The sequence below is a fragment of the Rousettus aegyptiacus genome, unplaced genomic scaffold (genome assembly GCF_014176215.1).
Source record: "Rousettus aegyptiacus isolate mRouAeg1 unplaced genomic scaffold, mRouAeg1.p scaffold_m13_p_3, whole genome shotgun sequence".
Lineage (NCBI taxonomy): Eukaryota > Metazoa > Chordata > Mammalia > Chiroptera > Pteropodidae > Rousettus > Rousettus aegyptiacus.
The window spans coordinates 95,384,685-95,407,000 of NW_023416306.1; the positions used below are offsets into that span (position 1 = coordinate 95,384,685).

Genomic DNA, 22,316 nt, shown 5'->3' on the forward strand with positions numbered 1-22,316 from the left:
GTTCATCACTCTGTGATTCTGTTTTTCATATTGGAGTGATTTAGAGTGAGCATATGGAAGAGAAAGAAGCGCAGAGGATGATCCTGTATTCTATCATCATTCTTAAGATACATGACAGTATAAAAATTCCTGAAAAATCAATTGGTTGCCCTAATAAGACACAGTGATTTTTTTTGTTGTTGTTAAAGAAAATAGTGTACATTTAAGACAGCAAAGAAAAAAAACTTAATTGCACTCTAACGGGAATTTTCATATGTATAAAATCAGTCATTGCTAAACCCTTGTAAAGCCGCCAAAATCAGTGATAATAAGTATAATTGTCAATGTCCCTTAAAAGCCAGTCATATCAAATTCATTTACAACCCAAATGAGTATCCAGTATTTCCAAACAATTGCGGAAATAATACATTTTGGATTTAATTTCTTTACTTTCCATGCATCATGTTATATGTGTTACGTAAAATGAGATACCTGACAAATTAACATGAGCAGATGCCAAACATAAAACTCATACAAGATACAGATTTAATCATATCTTTATGTGGAAAACCTCAGTAATCAAGAGTATATTCCCTTAAAAGAAGCGCATAAGTCTTAATGAGTTATGTAAACTGCTTATTAAATGGATAATCTTGGAGTTTGTGGAACTTGAATTGTTATGCGAACAGTGCATAGATTAATTTGCTGATACTTGAAATAGAAACTTAAGTTTCAAGGGAACATCCAAAAGGGATAATTTGAACTTTAAAAAATATTTTACTGTTATTTAAATGATAGGAAACCTAAATAAAGAGTCTAAATATTTTTTCCTTTATATTCTTGGGAGTAATTTCCACTTAAAAATTTTACTTAGGTTTAAAAGCAGGTTTTTATATTATGAATCCAGTTTAACTACAGAAAACTTTCTGTTGGCATTTGTTAAATTCAATTCTCCATTAATTGGTACTTCAAGGACTCAAAAATAAAATAAAAATGATTTTAAAAAATGGTGAGGTTCTAAAAGTATGCGATCTAATTTGTTTTCTTAGATCTATTTTATAAAATTCTATTTATTTTTAAATGCACAATTCATGTATAGTGTTTATGCTTATGAAATTAGCTTTCACAGTACATGTCATACCCTAACCTTTCTAGATAATAGTTCACTACAATTTAGATTAACTCGAAATATATTACTTTATTACCTTTATCCCATAGTGGTTGAGATTACTCATCCTGTGTAATTATACCACTACTTTAAAAGTTTGTCAGCTTCCACTTAATACTTTTCTGTTTGTTTAACTTTTGCTACTGCTTCTTTGGCTCATATAAAAGATTGTCTTATTCTCAACTTTTTTTGATATTTTAACTTATCACAGACTCATTTTTAAATCTTGCAAATTAATGTGTTTCCTTTCTTATCAGTCTTTCTTCCCCCTCTCCCTCCTTCCCACCCTTGTGGTCTGTGCCTCCTAAGTTCTCCTTTGGATTTTCATCTCATGACCTAATGCCTTAGGTTTTTTCTCTCATTATTTTTTTTCCATGAGGCAATGTTTGCACACAGCTGTTCTGTAATGTATAGCATATATTGGCTTGAGAATGGAAATTTCACTTCTGTAAAGTGGTTTGGGATACACATTTGTGCAAGATGCTATGCCAAACAGAATCGTGGAGTGTAACATGCAGGCAATGGTGCCTCTGTTTGCCCCTCCAGGAAGCAGTTTACAGTTTTGGTAATTATGATGCCCTATTGCAATGGCTTCCAGAGTTATTATGTAAACCTTTCAAGCAGGGATTATGTCCTCCCTATTTCTGCACACCTTTCCTGATACAATAAATGCTTTATAAGTGACAAATTTAGGTAAGCCAGGGCGTTATCCACAAGTTAACATAACATCTTATGCTGTATGTGCATATTTAAAACTTGAGCCATTTCATTTCCTTTCCAAGTTTGCTAATCTCACAGGAATATAGAATAACCAAACTATAAACTAGAGCTCCTTATAGGAAAATGGTTTTTTGAGATGAAATGCAATTAATTACTCCCAGTACCATTGTCACTGGATGGTTAGCAGTTAAAAAGGCATCAGTTAATTAGGATTAAAACTTAATTATATGATAAGGAAGCAGCAAGAATATTTCTAAACCCAGTTTTATTTTCCAGATTACAAAGAAAAAGATGTTTCAAAGAGATTTAAAACTCTGAAATTTTCTTTACTATAGCCCTCCATCCAGGGGTACGCATGTGACCAAAGCCCCACCAATCAGAGGTCTACAGCCTCCCGCCCACAGTGATTAGCCCGGGAATTTGCATGTGATCAAAGCGAGGCCAGTCGAAGCCCTTCCAGCAATTCTTCTCTGCCAACAGAGCAGAGTCCTGATTGCCTCTTCCAACTTAAAGATGACAGGCTAGAAATCGGGGGCTCTCTGAGGCAGGATACCTCTCTGGTTAGGATAGCTCTACAGCAGGAGTGAATAAAGACAAGCAGAGACAAGCAGATGAGAGGGAAGGGGAGAGAAAGTCTTAGAGCCAAGCATCCCTGCCATTTCCGTCATTTCGATTATGAGCCAACAAATTCCCCTTTTGTGTTTAAGCTGATTTGTGTTGAATTTTGTCTCAAACAACCAAAAGAGCCCTGACAAATTATTTTTGTTGGAATTGACTACCTGCATGAATAAGAAAGTATTGTTTGTCTCACATAAATTCCTCCAGCTTGTTGCTGGTAAAGTAAAACAGAAAACATGGATTATGTGTTTACCCTGGAAAACACCATTTTATAACACAAATTAAACTCTGCAATGGAAGAAACAGTACTGTTTCAGTTTGTAGACAGTGGCATTTTAGACTCTTGGTTTGTTTTAGTATTTGTGTCATGGTCCAGCTTGAGCCATAACTTCTACTTCAACTATAAATCTCTTGTTTTTAAATTCAGTTTTCAATTACTAATGCACTCTGAAACCCATTCCAAGGCAAGAGAAGCCTGAGGTGCAGCCTGAGTAAAGCAGCCTCAGTCTCTGCACTCTTCTTTTTGGGGGAGAGGGTGAACCCTTTTTCCTCCTTGGTGGTAAGTTGAATTTAGTTCAGAAGATGTGCCATTTGTGAATTCATAATATAGTTAGCAAGTTAGCAACTGTGTGATGACACTCTTTGATTTGGCATTTGTATGTGTTAGGATAATGCTTAACTGCTTCAAAGAGACCCGACATATAGTAGCTTAAAGAATAAAAAGTTTATTTCTCTTTCATGTAACAGTCCTGACATTAGTAGTTCAGTCCATCAGGGAATATCTGCCCCTCCTAGTCATTCTGGGATACAGGTCCTTGCCACTGGTTATTCTACCATCACCAGGATGCTATCTTGTCATCTGTGAGGTATAACGCAAGCCACTGCCACACTCGAAGTTCCAGTTAGTGGGAAGAGGAAATTAGGTATAAAAGAGGCACACTCATAGTCTTAGGCTCTCTGATTCTCACATTCCATAGGTGAGAACTTAGTGGCCACACACAAGAGATGCTAAGGCTATCTTTCTGAGATATAATGGACCCCGGAAAAAGAGAAAATGGATTTTGGTGGAGTGCCAGTATTGTTCCCAGGATTATAGTTTCTGTCATTGCTTCACATGTCTCTTATATTACTTTAATGTGTAAGAGAAAAATAAAGGAATCGATCCTAGTAGCATCAAAGTAAAACATGAAGAAATTGAAGTTATTACAGAAATATTGCTCTTCACTTTTTATTTATTTGAAAATATCTGGTAGCTAAATCTAGTCCTTGAGCGAATATAAAAATCACACTTCTCTTATGAAGTCATCCACAGAGTATTTATAAAGTCTAGAAAATAGGCAAATGTTAGTTTACCATTTTACAGAATAACAATGCCTTCACAATATTATGTTATTATCTATGTTTTCAGACTTTGTAGGCACCCTGTAGAATTCTAGGGTACATTGTCATAGTTTTAATCTTCACACATGAAGAGATTCTTCTAGTGAGGAAATATTTTAAGTTGCGTGACAAAAAGTTAGGGCTGCCTTCCCTAAAAAAGATGATTTAATCTTTTAAAATACGTTTTCTTGCTATCTAACTTTGCCTCAGATTATGAATATGAATATGTCGATTTACTTTAGAGGATTTAATGGTAGATGCAAAAACTTTTGAAGTAGTTTTGTTTTGGTTCTTAAATAATCCATTTTTGGAGTCCTATATTTGTATAATTGTTTTATTCTATGTTTCACACTTTCTACATTTCTATATGATGTATGTCAGCTATTAAATAGATTAACTTCTTAAGGTATACACATTCTGGTCATTATAGGATCTAGTTAGAAATTTGTCAAACCATAAACTCAAAGGAACCTTGAAGATCAAATCAAAAGAAAGAGGATATCTGCTGATTCTAGTTCCGGGAATGGAGAATGTGCTATAATTGTTCCCATACTTAGTATTACTCAATGTTAGGATCAAAGTTTTGTTATTCAATATTTTTATTCAATGTATAGATGATGTACCATACCTTGTGCTAGACACTGTGGATACAGAGAGAAAGAAAAATCCCACCTTAAATTACTACGTATTAATAAAAATGGGACTAAGAAGTTACCTCAGTGTTAACTCCATGTCTTATCTTTCCAGCTCTCGTCTCTAGTATCCTGACTCAAACAAAATCAATAAGCTCTTACAATCATCTCCTTACGCCTGTCATGTTCTCACTTTCCTCCTTTCTAGCTTAAGCTTCATGCTCAACCATTGTAATCATTTTTCGGCACACATTCTTCCCTTCACCCTCTCACATCTTCATATCCATTCGGCAAACTTGATCCTGGTTACATCTTGCTCTGCCTGCTCTGCCCCCACCATTAGCACCTGCACAGCTGAACGTGGCAGAAAAGGACACTATAAATTCATGACTGTTGGCCTCGAGTGAACCCTTAATGCAACTCAATAACCATATTACATTTCCCAGGTCCCTCCCTTCCCTCACTACCATAGACGACTATTTCATACCTTTTCTCTGGTCTCACCAACATTGCCTCTCTCCTCCTCACTCTTAGTTGATGACCTGGTTTTCTATTCTGAGAATATGTGAACCAGCAGAAGAGAACTAGCATCTAGAACTGTGCTAGAAAAACTATGCACACAGTAGGCACCCCCAAAAATATTTGGTAAATGAAAACCCACTTGGATGTGTATTTTCTAGGTGTCCAGCACCTAGAAAACTGAGATAAAGCACCTTTAATGTGCAGTAGCAAAGAAACATCCCATGGTGCTCATTGGGATGGAAACCATGGAGGCAAATATTGTTTCTCAAGTTAGTAATTTAAGAATATTAACTGAAATCGAACATTGATTATTATTTAGATAGTGTTTCTATAAGTAGTAATACAGTTAATGCTATTACAATTAATATTTCTGTTATGAAATTTATCTTCCTTTATGTTTATATAATGTCTTACACTTCAGTATCCAAAAATTATTTTTTAGCTGGTACTTATTTTATGTGAAGTCAGTTTCAAATTTGCAAGTTTTTTGTGAAGAACTAAAAATTGACTTAATCCATACTTAGTAGAAATCCTGTGTGATTAAACTGTGTGGATACCTGCATAACTAACAGAGAAGTTCCTGAAACTGAGTCAGCTTTCTTCTTCGTTTTCCCCTAAGCCAGACCTTGATAAAGAATATGGAATATGGGACTTACCTAAAATACTTGGCACAGTAAGCTGGAGTTCATGGGAGCAGGGCTCAGAGGCTGGTGCGGAAAAACAGTTCAAAAATAATAATTCATGTAGCTATGGTTCTAGGTCATTTAGCAAATGTAAAATTAAGAGCTAATGCCTAAAAGCAATTATTAAAAGCAGTGTGATTATTTAAATGCAGGAAACTGGCTATATATTAATCAAGGCAATGGTGGCAAATATTTTAAGTCATAAGCCTTTTACTCTATTATGATGAATAATATACTCAGAAGAAATAGTACTAATTAGGACAGGGAGAAAAGCATTATAGTTTTATCCTGCTTTTTCTTTGATGGTAATTGGTGTTAATGACTTATAGAAAAGAAAGACCTAAATTCTCATGACCTAAATTCTTCACTTAGCAAGGTGCTGTGTATTTGCCGAAGACCTTCTCCCTGCTTCTGGACTTCGGTCCAATGACTAAGGGTGAAGCTGGCTTTGTAGCTCCATTTCGTCTCTTCTCTTTTAAGGTGCTCATACCCTTGGAAGAGAGCAGGGGAATGAAGCTGTTTTACTGTGAAATGGAAGACTGTTGCTCTCACCACCAGATCTCTATGTGGTCAAGATGGTAGAAGCATCTGCACAACAGTGTGGCGAATCATAGGTGCAGTTGGTAGTTTGCTGGATTGGTCGGTTTTCTTGGAGAGAAATTCCTAAGGATTCCTTAAAAATTCTGATGTAGGTTCATGATTCATTAAAGTATGGCTAGCAGAGAGTATAAGCTAAAGATAAACTTATGGCACCTTTGCAAATTAGTGACAAGCAGAGGTAAAAAACTATTGGAAATTAAAAACTCTCCATATACTACTATACCATTTGAACCTAATGGGCTAGGCAACAGAATTTGTGGTTAGATTTGAGCAGCGCTGTGCCAGTAAATGTTTACCAATTGACTCTCTGAAAAAACGAACAAACAAAAACTCTGATTTGTAGCCTTTGCCATTTCCTTAGTGTAAATGCTCCCGCTGTGGCCAATTTCAAGCAAATACATCGCCACAAGTACAGAGCTGGGAAGAGAGGCATACCGTCTAGCCTGTGAGAGCTCGCATCAGTATGTGACTGGAGCGGTGGGCATGGACAGGATGAGTTCTGTTCCTGACTCTGATGAATAGAAGGCTCCTTCTTTCTAAGCAGTAAAAGAAAAAAAGACCAACATTGTAGAAGTTATCAGACTTCTGAAGAGACTAGAACTTAATTATTCTAATCACTAAAAATAAAGGTTAATTATGTAAGATGATAGACGTGCTACTTATTGCTATAGCAGCAATCATATTACAATACCTAAATGTCAAATTAACACGTACACCTTAAATTTACTAATGCTGTATGTCAAATATATTTCAACAAAGAAAGAAAATAAATCCTGAGGCAGAGCAAATGTTTTTATCTTTCTGGCTGATAGAAAAGCAGAAAGAAAACAGAGTCCGCAGAATTGGGCAAGCTATAGGGTGCAAAGAGAGGTTCTGGAACTCTGCAGCCCCCTCCCCCATATCCCCCCATTCCCCAGAGCCCTAACTCCTCCTTCAACTGCCCTTCCACATTTTCATAAGCTTCCAATGTGGAAGTGCTGGTCTGCATTCACTTTAGATAAACAAAATACAATGCAAACTTTTTCCGAATGTACATTTATTATAAACACATATAATCTACATAAAAAAGTAATACCTATTTTTCTTATTCACATTATTTTCCTCTTTAAAGACATTTTATACACTCCTAAAGATATTTTAACATTTGCCAACCTAATCCACAGCTTATTTTTCCCCTGATGTTTCTCCTTGCATCACTGGTTGTATTAAGGCAGTTAACTTTCCGCAAAAGATCAACACATCTGAAAATTGGGCCACTTACCCAAATGCACCTGGAGCTTGCTTAGGGTCTAATATAGCATTTAGTAACAAAAAAGAAGAATGAAATGATAACTTCCATTCGAGTAAAATACCAAACGATAATTTTTAAAGATATTACATTGAGCCAAAATTGAGTTTAAAAATTAATATGAAAACTTTGTTTACAAGTAATATTTTCATTAGTTCATTAGTTTAATAATTTTCTTTTTTAATTAATTAATTAGTTTTTATAGTGACATTGGTTAACAGAATCCAATAAGTTTCAGCTGTACACTTTAACAGCAAGGCATATATATGTTTACACTGTGTGTTCATCCCCTATGGTTGGATTTCTTTCTGTCACCACATATTTGACCCCCTTTATCCTGTTTACCTCCTCCCTGCCCCCTTCCATCTGGCAACCACTAGCCTATTGTCCAATAGTTTAATAATTTTCAACCCGTCTTTGCATTCAAAGCTTTATTTTTAAAAATCGCTTATTTTTAACCTCTGCCTCAACTTTTCTTCCTCCCTGATAGAAGGGACTTCTAGACTGTAGTGTATACATATGTTTATACCTCTAAAATACATTTTCCTGAATTCTTAAGTCAATTAGATCATAAACTCAATGAGAGCAAGGAATATACACTGAGGAAATTATTTTACTGCACTCCCTTTAGATATGGGCTAACAGCCATTACTTAGTGTTAGTTTTGTTAGAAAAATACATTCTAATAGTTAACGTCTATGAAAATATTTGCTTCAAATTTCTCAAGGAAGGTGGTGGCTTGCCCAAAAACATAACTTTTAACAACATCTTTCAAACCTGCCAAATCACATTGCCTATTTAGCCAATTAAGTGTACATAATATTAATTTACTGTGCCACAAAGGTAGTGCGCCTTAACTGTTATTAGGGGAAAGCATAATATATTTGATTTCCCTTTATGAGTCTCACATTGCTTATAATTCAGTAGGGCTACCACATTTTCTGGGCAGGCTATCAAATAGGATGTTGTAATGATTTGCTTGACTAGTAGAGTAGATGAAAAAATATCACTTCTGTCTATAGCTGTTCTATTTTTGAATTTCAAATTTGCACAATTCGAAACCATTTATTCCTCTGTGGTTCTCTTTAAACAATAAAAAGATTCTTTTACATTTTAAAGAGTTAAACGTGTATGTCTCATAAAATCAGTTAAGGTAATGGTTAGAAGAGCATAATTTAAAGAACGTAAGAGAAGTCTGAGATTTAATTTGAAAATGTTCAGGATGGGGCTGTAGTACAATGTAGAGAATTTTGGCTCGAAAAAGGGTGGCATAGATTTTACTTGCAACTGACATCTTGGGGATGCTTGAATCTCTCAGTTCTCTGTCTGTACCACTACCTTTATGCAGTTCACAGAGATGTTAAGATATTTTTTACTCTATAAAATGTGACTTAACAAAATTATTTTTGGAGTAATCTATTCTGCTTACAAGGTAGGTGTAGACTCCTATCAGTAGACTTCTTCCTATTTTAAAGATTATCACGGATTCCTTGAATGACTGAGTTCCTATTTTGTAAACCAAATTCTGAAATCTTCATCTTCCACATACCACTGAAAAGGAATCTCATTGTCACAGGTTTATTCTTTTATATGATTCAGTTTCTTTTTTTCAATAAATACTCATGAACAACTGCTATGTATCAGGCACATTCTGAGTACTTAGTGAACATTATAGACAAAGATCTCTGTCCTAGTGAAGGTTATATTCTACTGAGAGAGACAAGAAACAAACGATAAATACATAAATAACAGAGTATGTCAGAAGTTCATAGGTACCATAGGAAAAGCAAAAAGTGTAGCAGCATGAAAAGTTTTACCAGTGCTGGAGTAAAGAGAGGCAGGACTCAAGGCTAGAGTGATCAGGGTTACTTATTGACCATGTGAAGAAAATTGGCCAAGTAGAATCTGGAGAACAGCATTCCAAGCAGACGGAATGGCTAGGGCAAAGGCCAGAAGCTGAAGTAGCCCTGGTAAGTTTAGGAAACAGCAAAGAGGCCAGTGTGGCCGGAATAGAATGAGTGAGTGGGAGAGTAGTAAGAGTTGATGGGAGAAGTAATGCAGACATAGATTACATATGTTTTTCTCTGAGTGAGTGAAATGGGGAGCCATTGCTGACCAGAGGAATGACATGAAAAAACTTACATCTTTACAGAATCCCTCTGGCTGCTGGGTGAGAACAGATGGAAAAGGTCAGAGGTGGATGGAGGCAGACCTGTTAAGGAGGTGCCTCTGTTAATCAGCTGAGAAATGATGATCCTGACTTGGACCAGGGTGGGGCAGTGGAAGAAGTGAGAGATGGTAGAAGTCTGGACAATTTTAAAGTAAAGGCAGTGGGACCTTTAGATAAATTAGAGGAGGCTTTTGAGAGAAGAAGCCCAGGGTGATTCTAAGGTTGAACATGTTGGTTTCTGTTTTGTTTTGTTTTGTTTTGTTTTGTTTTGTTTGTATAGGGGTAGAAGGAAGAAGGCTCAGGATCCTGTTTTAGACATGTAAATTTTGAGATGGCTATTATATATCCATGCAGAGATGCGCAATGGGCAGTGGGATATTTTAGTCTAGACTTTGAAAGAAAAGTCTGGACTGGAAGTGTAAATTGGTGAATGGTTAGCATATAGATGATAATTAAAGCTATGAGTGAGATGACCAAGGGAATGTGTGTAGATAGAGAACTTCTTGAGCGAATTTTATGTATTGGACATTACTTACTCAGTGGGCCTATAAAGTTAAATACTCCCTTTTCTCAGAGCTCATGGTTTATATTTGACCACATGTTTTCACAAATCTAGAAGATGCCATTCACATAGACTACAATGTCTAGATATATATTTCTGTATATTACTAGCCATAACATGGTACGATAAATGCTATTCTTGATATTTTTAATATAATATAATATAATTGGTAATGTAAAATATAATATAGTAGTTGTTATATATATGGAATTGTAGAGAAAGGAACAGCGAATCAACATAGTGATAAAAGGACAGAGTTAATTTAGACTACTCTGTTCTCAAATAATGTATCTTAGAATAGATATAATAACATTGTGTACAGTTAAAATCAAGATTAAGAGCTTAAGCTGAAGGATCACTCAACATTACTGTTTAATAAACTATGTTCACATCAACTTTTGGGCACCCAGTTTGTCTTCCCCATTGCCCTATCCTATTGTTATAAAAAGGCTACTGGAGCCCATTATAACACTATTTATGGATAAAGGCAGAGGTGAAGCAGGGAAGAAGGCACGGGAAGGACAACAGCATTTTCTTGGCTTCTATAAATTCTTTGGGACCCCATTAAGAATGAGCAGATGTGGGATACATCCCCATACTCAGTCCACCAACGTAGCAGTGCACTCTCCACTGTCTCTTTTCTATGGCCCAGACTGTAAAGTAATGGGAAGGAACTTAAAAAATAAAAAATAAATGGGTCTTCTGCTTTATGTCATAAGCATTTTTTAAAAAAAAATTTTAATTTTTGTTTTCAATTACAGTTGACATTCAATATTATTATATTAGTTTCAGTTGTACAGCCTAGCGGTTAGGCATTTATATAATTTACAAAGTGATCCCCCCAATAAGTTGAGTACCCACCTGGCACCACACATAATTATTATAATATTATTGACTGCATTTCCTATGCTGTACTTTACATCCCCATGACTATTTTGTAACTTCCAATTTGTGCTTCTTAATCCTTTCACATTTTTTACCCAGCCCCCCTGTCAGCATTTTAAATCTCACAAATGAGAATAATCCCATCCTTTCTGGGAAGTGATACCTTTTATGTGGTTTTCTACTCCCAGTTCTGAGGAGAAAGGATGTCATTGAGTTATGAGATATCTAGCAGTGGTCATTAGCAAAATAGGTGAAAACTGTAGGAACTGCTTCCTAGTGAGATTTATATTTATACTTACATATGACATTTTTTAAAATGGTCTTTCCCTCACATATAGCAACCTCAGGACTTGACTTAAGACAAGCAATCTTAGATATAAGAAACACCCAGGTCACAGATTAATTAAATTTTACTTAAATTTTTTAATATATTTCTTCATATTTTCTGTCACTAGTTTTATGAGAACAAAGAACAATGACATAGTTCCTTGAAGACAGTCGACAATTGAGGATAAAAGTACACAATTATACCACACTAGAATTGATGTAGAACATAAATAGCAAACACACTGTAAATAACAGCACTTAATAACTGGGCCTGAAACATAGTTTTATGCATATTTCTATTCTCTGTTCAACATCTTCCCTTTACATGTAAGGCCATTCTCAATGTGACATATCTGTGCCCACATTTGAAATCGTTCAACCTTTCAGGCACCCTTGATACCACATCAGGCCATATCCCCAGCTCCTTTGTATGCTCACAACTGTCAAGAATCAGTTGATAATGTATTAGGTGCTGATTGATTAGTTGCCTTCTCACATATTAACAATGTTGCAATTCTGTATTTCTGTCCTTTCAAACACTTCGTGCACTTTATTTTACATAATTTTTACCAATGTTTCTCTGTCCTTATTTGCTTAGTTGTATAATGTTCAAACTAATGAAGTAAATGCAGAGTAAATACCTGCCCGTTCAATTTATCTTGAGAATCCGCGGACATAATAACATCTGCACTAACCCTGATCAGCATTAATTTTTTTATTTAAAGAATTTTTACTGAGCTTACCGAGTACCAGCTGTTGTGCAGAGTGATGGGGATGCAAAGGTAAAAAGGCAGGTGTTTCTGTCTTCATGGAGCTTTCAGACAAGAAAGCAGTCTCAGTGCCATGTAATGACCCAAGTTCAGAGTTCTGTGGGTGCACATCAAAAGGCCTGTATATCAGTTAGAATTAGGTTGAGGTACAAGTGGCAGAACATCCAAATAGCAGTAGTGTAAAGGAAATAGACCTTTTTCTCCAAATGCACGTCTGGAGGTAGATAGACGGAACTCCACAATGACCGGGACACCTTCTATCTTCTTGCTATCCTGTGTGTGTGGTCTCCATGCCGGAAGTCACCTCATGTTCAAGATGGCTCCTCTAGCTCTATGTCCACATTCCACCAGCAGGAAAGAGGAAAAAGGAGGAGAGGAGCAGATTCCTTACCTTTAGAAGACGTCCCAGAAGTTGCTGTAACCACTTGTTGTCATGCCTAACAACAAGGGAGGCTTGGAAATGCAATATTTATTCTGGCCAGCCAGGAAGAAGTGAGGACAAATACTAGGGGACAGTTAACAGTCTCTGACCTAGGAAAACAGTTGCCCAAATTGAGATCTCAAGGTACGTAGGATTCTCAGAAGTGTATGTATTTGTATCCTCACAGGAGGATAGCACTCCAGAGAAAAGGAAAAGCATAGTGAGTTGAATGCTAAGAAGAAACTGGCCTTTCACCAATTATGGCTAGTCATCGTATGGTAATGTTCATACTTTTCTTAAGTAAAAAAAGTGCTGTGGTTCAGGTTATATAAGAGGAAGGAGATGGAGTTTATGTTGTGTGCAGTTTTGTGGTTAAACAGGCCAGGAGACCTTCTCAGAGAAGATGGAGGCTAGGGGAAGGTTTGTGACAGGGTGGTGGTATTTCTTTCTGGGACATGCTGGCTGAGGTGAAGGCATGTACTTGAGCCAATTCAAAGAAGGAAGGAGCATTCGGGGAATATTCCAAGGTATGGGTTCAGGGGCTAGCTTATGTGCCCATGATAGGATCACATTGCCTTTTTCATTTGAATCTTATAGAATGGTCATGCCCGTAGAAGTGGCATGAATCTGTAGGAACAAGAAAACATTTACGAAGCGGTAAATTCACAATATCAATCTGCTTTGGGCTTTCTTAATTTGAATTAGTTCCAGCCTTATAAAATTAATCTTCTAATTCAAACAAATCTAATAGCAATTTTTGCTTGCTTGTTATTGCGAGAAACATGCAATTGCCTCGTATGAAAATTACTATTTTGTGAGAAAAGAGAAATTATTAAAACTTTACTACCAGAAATACACATTAGCACACAGGAAACTAGAACAATTTTGCAAATAGGCAAATTGATATATATAAATGTGAACATATGCTCCAAGTTCTGCTGTTAGTTTTAATAAGTTGCTGGATTATTGGTTCTTTTGGTAAATGTTTAAAGAGATATGCCAACTAGTGCTGTTCATTTATTATTTTGCTTCTTTTCTGATGCCAAGTCAATGGGAGAAACTTTGTGTTCTTTGGTAAACTGATTCTGAGTGTCTTATTACTTTACACTCATGAAATACACAGAAGTGCCCTTAGTGGATGCCTGCTGCAAGGCTTGGTAAAAATGTTATTTTATAAGTCTGAGTTTCCAGACTCAATCTTATATGTGGTATTAGGGCTTTAAACTCTTCTAGCTAATATAAGAAAGCATAAATTAGAATTATAAGATTCAAGAACAAGGACACAAATATAGAGTGCTAGATCTTAAAGGTATTATAGACCATTTAACCTTTTTCTTTACAAATGAGGAACTGATGCCCCCAGGGATACACGATCATTCCAGGAAGGCACCAGGACAGAAACTCTGGTCGCCTAATTCTGACTTCAAGGTTCAAAGGCAAAGGTGAATTTCAAGCAAGAGGAAGTATATTGAGACAGGTTGCAAGGAAAAAACCCACCTGGGTTTTGAGAAACAGGGCTTATTCATAAAGCTAAAACAGTGCCTCAAAGATTTTGCTGTCGTGCCCAGAGATTCTGTTGCTTCGGCTTTTCTGTGCCTTTCTCCAGTCTAGGCAGTGAGACTCCAATCGGGTCAGTGACTTGGTGGCCAATGACTAAGGAGCATTCCTGCTGGGAAGCTGTGGCACAAACATCAATACTGGGTCTCATTAGTTTTAGTCAAAGTAAGACACTTACTTGTTTTGGGTCAATACATATGACTTTATAAACTACAATGGGCCTATACAGGAAGAGCTTCCAAAAGCTTCTATGGAAACAAAACAGGCCTGCTAGAAGGAACAGGCCATTTGAGCTTTCTAGACCTGACCAGTATGGGGGAATAAAAGACATTTTTGTCTGTAGATATAACGGGGAAGATGAAGTAAATCACAATAAGCTCAAATAGAGTAAGTTTACAAATGAAAGAAAGGTAAGTGCTCTGCCCTTAAGAAACTACCCACAAACACTGTTGGGTGGCTTTTGGGCAAATCAGTTAATGCTGTCAACCTCAGTTTGCTTATCTTCAAGTAAAGTGAACATAATACTGATCTTGCCTAGTAGTTGTACATATCAGAGATAATGTCCATTAAATTGCCATCACTGTGTAGGGACTGCAGCTAAGGTTACTTATGATTATTACTACTATTTTGCTCAGTGAGACAACAGGAAGGGAGCTTTACAATTGATTTGCAAGAAGCTGTATAAATTCTTTCACACTGTAATGGTTAATATGGGCTATGCTGGATTAAGACTATTTACCTGCTAGTTGTGAGATCTTAGATAAGTTATTTAATCCTGTGTGTCCTAATTATCTCAGCTGTAAATTGGGGATAATACCTTCTATCACAAAGAGCTCTTGTGAAGATTAAATGAGATAAACTAAGTACTGTTTAAGACAATGCCTAGTATACAATAAGCACTTAATACATATTCTCTATTAAGCTATCAATCATTTTTATTTCATGGATACTGAAACTGAGGCTGATGACTTGCTATGTTAGCAAGTGGGCTAGGGTGGAGTGCTGAAAGAGTTTCTCTCTCTTCTTTTTCTTCTTTCCTCCCTCCCTTTTTCATATATTTATTTATTAGACTGGATTAGCATTCAGGAATTCCTGACTAGTCGATTGGGATTTGGGACATTTTCTTCCTCTAAAGCTGCATCTCCTGCTTCTACAAGGAGACGAATAATAAGTATTTACTCACGTATCTTGCTTCTACTGCATTAAAGTCATATTATGCTTTTGTCTTTTTCCACTAACCTACAACTATTAGCTGTTATGTCCAAAGTTCCAAGTTTTTATTTGAATCATCAAACTTGAGAAATCAATAGGGTCAAGGAAATAAGAACCAGTGTTTACATAAGTGTTTATTGGGCTTTTCTTTATCATCTTTCAGGTCTTGTAGAAATTTGCCTGATGCACCCCCTCGATGTGGTGAAAACCAGGTAAGGTTCTGCATGAACAAGTTTTATTGACTTTGGCTGATATCCAAATTAAGATCTGTCAGAACACTAAATGCTAGAACTTGTCCTAGGCTGGTAGCTTCTCCCAATAATGGCATTTATATTTACTTCTTAAAGAAAATACTATTTGACAGATAAAATGTGAAAAGTGAAAAGCATTTTTGGATAGAGGTCATCTAAAGGTATATAATATTTTACTGCCTTCACATGACAGCCATAAGGTATGATTTGTGGCTATACTGGTAAGCGAGATATATTTATCAAAATGATGTAAAAACTAAACTTTATCTAGTGAATTATTACAGCAGACTTTCATTTGGCATTGCATATAACAGATTACTATTCAATAGTCAGCATTTTGGTGTGAGACATCAAAATTTCAAGTAAACTTCTTAAATGGTGCTTAAAGAATTTATTTGTGTAATTGTTTGCCAATGCAAATGCCATATTTCTAGGAAAAATACATTTGCTTTTAAAGGTAGATGCAAATCAGGGCAATGCATTAAATCTAGTTTTCAAGAGAAAAAATATCTTATGAGTTTTAATGTGATCTAGAGCACTTTAAAAGGTGAACCTGTGGCTGAATTATTGAATTCTGTTTTTTTTTTTTCTAATTAGAAGCTCTTAGTGCATAGTGAAAATCCTCATTTATTTGCATTGTATAAAACCCAAGAACACCATACCTGAGTTGTAGCTTAATAGCAAACAGTGCATTAAGTATGCAAAAACAGCCATGCAACAATGGTGGTTGAACAAACCTTTACTGTCACAGTTAGGAAATACAGTAGTCTCTCTTATCCACAGCTTCTATTTTTGAGGTTTCAATTACCCATGGTCAACCAGGGTTTGAAAATATGAAATAGAAAATTCCAGATATTAATAATTCATTAATTTTAAATTGTGCACCATTCTGAGTAACCTGATCAAATCTCGAGCTGTCCCACTGTGTTCTGCCTGGAACATGAATGACCCTCTTGTCCATCATATCTGCACTGTATATACAGTGCAATAAGATATTTTGGGAGAGGGAGAAACTACATTCACATAACTTTTATTATAGTATATTGTAATTGTTCTATTTTATTATTAGTTACTGTTGTTAACCTCTTACCATGCCTAATTTATAAAATAAACTTTATCATAGGGAAGAATATAACATATATAGGGTTTGTTACTATCTGTGGTTTCGGGTATCCACTGAGGGTCTCGGAGTGTTTCTCCCCTAGATAAAGTGGGAATACTGTACTTGATGAGCCAGAGCTCCTGTTTGCTGAATCCACGAAATACTGGGAAGCCCAGCATAGCAGAGGGCAGTTCCTCTTCCTGATAGACCAGAGCAGGACAAGGGAAAGTGAGAAATGGGTCCAAAGACAAATAGAATTAGGATTGACACACTGCCATTTTTGTAGCATTTTGTTAAAGAGCTGACCTAAGCATGAATTTTCTATTTTTTAATTGAGATATAATTAACATATAATGTTATATTAGTTTCAGATGTACAGCATAATAATTTTATATTTGTATATATTGCAAAATTATCAACACAGTAAGTCTAGTTAACATCCATCATCACACATAGTTACAAATATTTGTTTCTTATGATGAGAACTTTTAACGTCTACTCTCTTAGCTTCTTTCAAATATACAACATGATGTTATTAACTGTAGTCACACATGCTATACATTACATCCCTATGATTCATTTATTTTATAACTGAAATTTTGTTCCTTTTGACCATCTTCACTCATTTTGCCTACCCCTTACCCCCAGGCTCTGGTAATCACCAGTCTATTCTCTTTATCTTTGAGGTTAGTTTTCGTCTTTTTTTCTTTTTTAGAGTCCACTTATAAGTAAGGTCATATGGTGTTTGTCTTTCTCTGACTTATATCACGTAGCATAATGCCTTCGAGGTCCACCCATGTTGTCACAAAGATTTCCTTCTTTGTTATGACTGAATGATATTCCATTGTGTATAATATACCACACTTTTCTTCATCTTTCATCCATTGGTGGACACTTAGGTTGCAAGCATGCATTTTCAATTCAACAGGAACTCACTTTACATTTTAAAAGATTATTAGAAGTTATAATTGGTAAATCTTTTATGGAGAGTCTTTAGACACTGTGTCACTTGACTTTATATAGGAAATAGCTTATTCTCCATATAAGTATAGACCTAATGTAAGCATAGGCTAGCCACATGAAGAGTGCTTTGTTCTATGTGTCCCCACATAATTTTAGCTGAGATTTGGCTATGATGCTCTCTCTACACATGGCAGTTAGGTAGTATCAAGGTCCCCTTTGAGATTCTCCCCAGAGATGTACATATACATGGTTTTACAGTTTTGTTTATATACAAAGTACTTTGTGTACAATTGTGGGTAGACCCTCTGGTTAAGAACCCATAGCTATGAATGACAAAAGACTCTATTTACTTATGTAACTAGAAAGACCAAAGTATGTCCTAGCTTTGTATTCTCCAGGAATTCAAATAAAATAATAATCTCTCTCATGTTTTCTCTTATTCTTTCTCAATCTCCCTCTCCCTCTTTCTCTTTTCCTCTCTACTTTCAGCTATTTTTTCCTTTTTAGTTTCATTTTGAGGTAACTTCTCTCACTGGGCACCACATGGCCCCAGCAGCTTCAAGTTTACATCGTCCTTGGTGTTTGCACTCTCTCTGAGACAGGATAACTGTTGTAGTTAAGAACTCCAAAAGAAATCATCCAACCAGCAACTCCAGAGTTAGGCTGCCTGGTTTCAAATTCTGTTTCTTTACTTATTATCTGTGTAACCTCAGGTATGTTGCTTTACTTCTCTGTGCCTCAGTTTCCTCATCTTTTAATGAGAATAATAATAATATCTACATTATTGTGACAAATAAATGAGTACATATAAATATATATGTTTGTATATATATTTATATTATATATATAAATGAGCAGATATATACATAAACACACATGATATACACACACACACACTCACACACACATACACACACATGGTGTTTAATACTATGTCAACAAAAGACAGTTAAGGGGACTACAAAGACAAATAGAGTTTATAAGGTAGTCAGGGAAACATGAGGGGAATACAAAGTAGGGGAGAGGGGAAATGTTTAATACAGAGTCAGATGGTTTCAAGTTCCCAAGCCGTTATGTGAGCACTGCATTGAAACCCTCCCTGCAAGTAGAGAGTTCTTCTGGGTCTGAGGGCAGGTGAGCATCAGTTGAGTCTATGCGCTCCTGTTGACATCATTTCGTGCTTTATTTTGGGGCTGTGTGCTGACATTATCAGGTAACTCCCATGGCTAGCACAGTGCTTGGACTCCTGGAGGTCCCCAGTGAATGCCAGTGAATAAACAAATATTTGGTAAAAATAAAAAATAATGGCCCTATGAGTTATATGGACAGAAAAAAATATCTAGAAAGTGACCCATATGTAGTCTTGTCTTCATTAAAAAATGTTGTCTTCATTAAAAAATGTAAGATTTCATGAAAGAGGTGGATAGTAAGAATCTGTTGAAATGGAAAGGGATAAAGTAATTGATAGGGCAGTGGGCAAAATCATCTCAAGCTTGTGGTGGAGTTTCAGAGATTGGATTGGGGAAGAGTGACATGAGAGGGTTTCTACTAGGTGTGCCAAGATGAGAGGTGGGTGTACCGAACCAGCTCAAGGGAATGTAGTTACAAAAGGAGCAAGTTTGATAAGCTTTGACACAGAAAGCAAAATACTGGACTTCATCTAGGACTATACCGGCTAATCAAAATAAAATGCATGGCATGTGTGTAATTTTACATTTTCTAAGAGCCATATTTTAAAATGTAAAAAGAAACAGGTAAAATTAAATTTAACAATATATTTTGTTTAACCTTATGTACCCAAAAATTATCATAGCAATGTGTTAACCAATGTAAAAATTATTAATGAGATATTTCACATTCTTTTTAATGCTCTATTCTTGAAATTTCTGGTGCATATTTTATACTTAGAGCACATCTCAATACTGACTAGTCAGTCACATTTCAAATGCTCAATAGCCATGTGGCTAGTGGTTACCTGAACAAATAAACAGCACAGGCCGGAAGTGCAATAGGAAAGGAATTCTTTAAGAGGAAGGAGAGGTGGTCTAGTGGTTCCTTAGTAAGAAGAATACTCTTGCCTGGAATGGGGTGACAGTTGTAAATAAGCAGGGTCCTAGGTGGGAAGAAATTTTCTGATGTATGCATTTGAAGGTTTGTACCTGTGTGAGCAAAGTGGCATTCAGAAGCCCCAAAGATTTATTGAAGTCACAGTCCAAGGAGGTTTTAGCTTATATTTTTATTCCCAGGAAAGGAAATGGCTCGTTGTGCTTCAGGAAGAGAGAATTACTGAGGTATTCATTCTGCTTCACCCCCACTCATTCTTCATCACTTTTGTTTTGTTTCATTTTTGAAAGGGGCATAAATCAGGTACAAAGTAAATTAATTACTGATCCTGTAAGAACTGATCTTTTAAAAATGTGTCCTGTCAAAGAGCTGCAAGGCATGTCTTCTGGTGGGTGCCAGGGAAGGCAAGAGGGGAGAGGCACTCTCACAACTCCTTATAGACATATAGTTATAGGCTGTTGGTGAGTGGCCAGTACATACCCTGGCTTTCCTCCTTCCTCCCATCAGGACTTAACTTGCACTGAAAACATCTTATCGTACTTCTCTCAAAACATATTAATCACTGTGTGAATTCTAAAGACTCACACGGGTTAAAAACTTGGCATCCACGTGTTGTTATATATGAGCTTATGGGGCTTTTTACTCAAGCTGTTGAGATTGATTTACACTCTCTGTAGGTGACCCACAAGCCCCCGACCTACTGGTTCAGAAACTCAGGGGGTGGAGCCTACCAATATTTACCTCCTGGGTGAATCTTGAGCAGCGAGCCCAGACTGGTCACTGGTCAGCCTTTAGAAACTATTGCTGAACACCCTATAGGCAGCTGTGTAAAATGTCTTTTTGTAAAGAATTTTTGTGTGTGTGTGTGTGTGTGTGGGTGTGTGTGTGTGTGTGTGTGTGTGTTTTAAACATCTCATTAACCTGAGATTTTCCTTGTTTTCGTTTAGCAACGAATGGAAGTAGAAGGGTAGAGGTTTCCTGGCAGAGCTCATTCTGTGGTTTGTGAGAGTGATATGGGAATATATCATCTACAGCCAGAAAAAACACATTTTGTCCTACAGAGTGAGATTACGGGGACAAAAATCAATGCCAGAAGATGGGAGAAGAGTGAGTATTGGTTGATAAGAGGGAAGGTAAATGGCTCTGATGGGTAAAAATGATTTAGAGGCATAGGCCCACCACAAACTTTAATAAAAAGAGGATGGGCTATGGTGAAAGGCTGTTTTGTGGGGAGCCTAATAGACAGCAAAGAGCCAAGGCCTGAGTAACATCTACAGCCTTCCTTTGTGGAGGGAAGTGGGGGAACAGCCATGAACTTGATTTAGAGGTTGGACAGGGGGCATTGAGTAGCCATTAGGGCCAACAGAACAGCAGGATGGAAACAAAGGAATGAAGAATGTTTTTCCTCAATAGATCCTTTTTATAAATAAAAGAAAGGGTTCCTTTTAAAATGGGGAGGGAACAGTGGGGAAAGGTTAGGATGGACTATAGAGTGGAGGCAGTAGAGACTGTAAGGTTAACAAAAAATATTAATGGGTCAGCTGAGAAGGTTATTTCCTGATGCTAATGATTTTCCCATGGTATAAAACATTAAGATCACATTCAGGGTTAAACCGTGGTTACGTCTAACTTCTCACCATCCATAGCAATTCAAGGCTCGACTACTCTCATGGCTTATTTCTAATCATGGAGAGAAGGTATCTCAAGTAAAACAAGACAGGAGTAGAACCACATTTTTATAAACTATATATTTTTTGTCATGTAGCTAAAGCAATCAATGGCAAATATATAAGGGTATGAAAGGGTTACAATATTCTCAAATACATGTGAGTATAACTTCAAATTTGCTTCTGTACTTGACGGCTATATTAGGGTTTCTCTGAGATTTGTTTTATTTCATTGAAATGTCTTTTTTAGTTGCTGAGCCAAAGCAAGGAAGTACTGGGTTGTGGGCACACTGCAGCTCTGCATTGATTTTGTCGTTATTTTCCACGTAGTCATCATTAGAAATTTTATTTATTAACATGATCAAATAAAATGGTACACAAATTGGATAATGTATTTGGAAAGAATATAGGTGACAATTAACTATATTCTGCTTGGCACATCCTAGGGCTACAGTGAGTATGTTAAGTGAATAAATGTTTGCTGTAAAATGACATTTGCTTCCACCTAAATGCTTTTTACAAATTAAATTCATCATTGTGAATGAGTTCATGGCGAACTTTAAAAGGACCCACATTTGTATAGTGATTTAATTCAAAAGTCTAACATAGCCTATACATGACCCTAAAACCAGAGAAAATGATCCTATTCTGTATACTGTTAAGAATGCTGCATGTCTACATTCTAGATAGGTGACACTTTCTGGAGAAAGGCAGAGGATTTGGCCATGACTCCATGAAGAGATATCATTAATATTGTTTCTGGGATTTTTACTTT

The 22,316-nt window shown here is 36.3% G+C and overlaps 1 protein-coding gene across 5 annotated transcripts in view; it reads left to right on the forward strand.

The window, feature by feature from the left end:
- The window catches only part of SLC25A21 (solute carrier family 25 member 21), a 424,384-nt gene that overhangs the window by 238,063 nt on the left and 164,005 nt on the right, over window positions 1–22,316 (forward strand). For 4 of the 5 annotated variants that reach the window (XM_016138605.2, XM_016138607.2, XM_016138606.2 and 1 more), the window contains one exon: window positions 15,658–15,706. In XM_016138605.2, the coding sequence (XP_015994091.1) occupies window positions 15,658–15,706 (49 nt within the window). Of the gene's footprint in view, window positions 1–15,657; window positions 15,707–20,816; window positions 20,982–22,316 lie in introns of those variants that run through there. The other variant, XM_016138608.2, reaches the window with a different exon arrangement.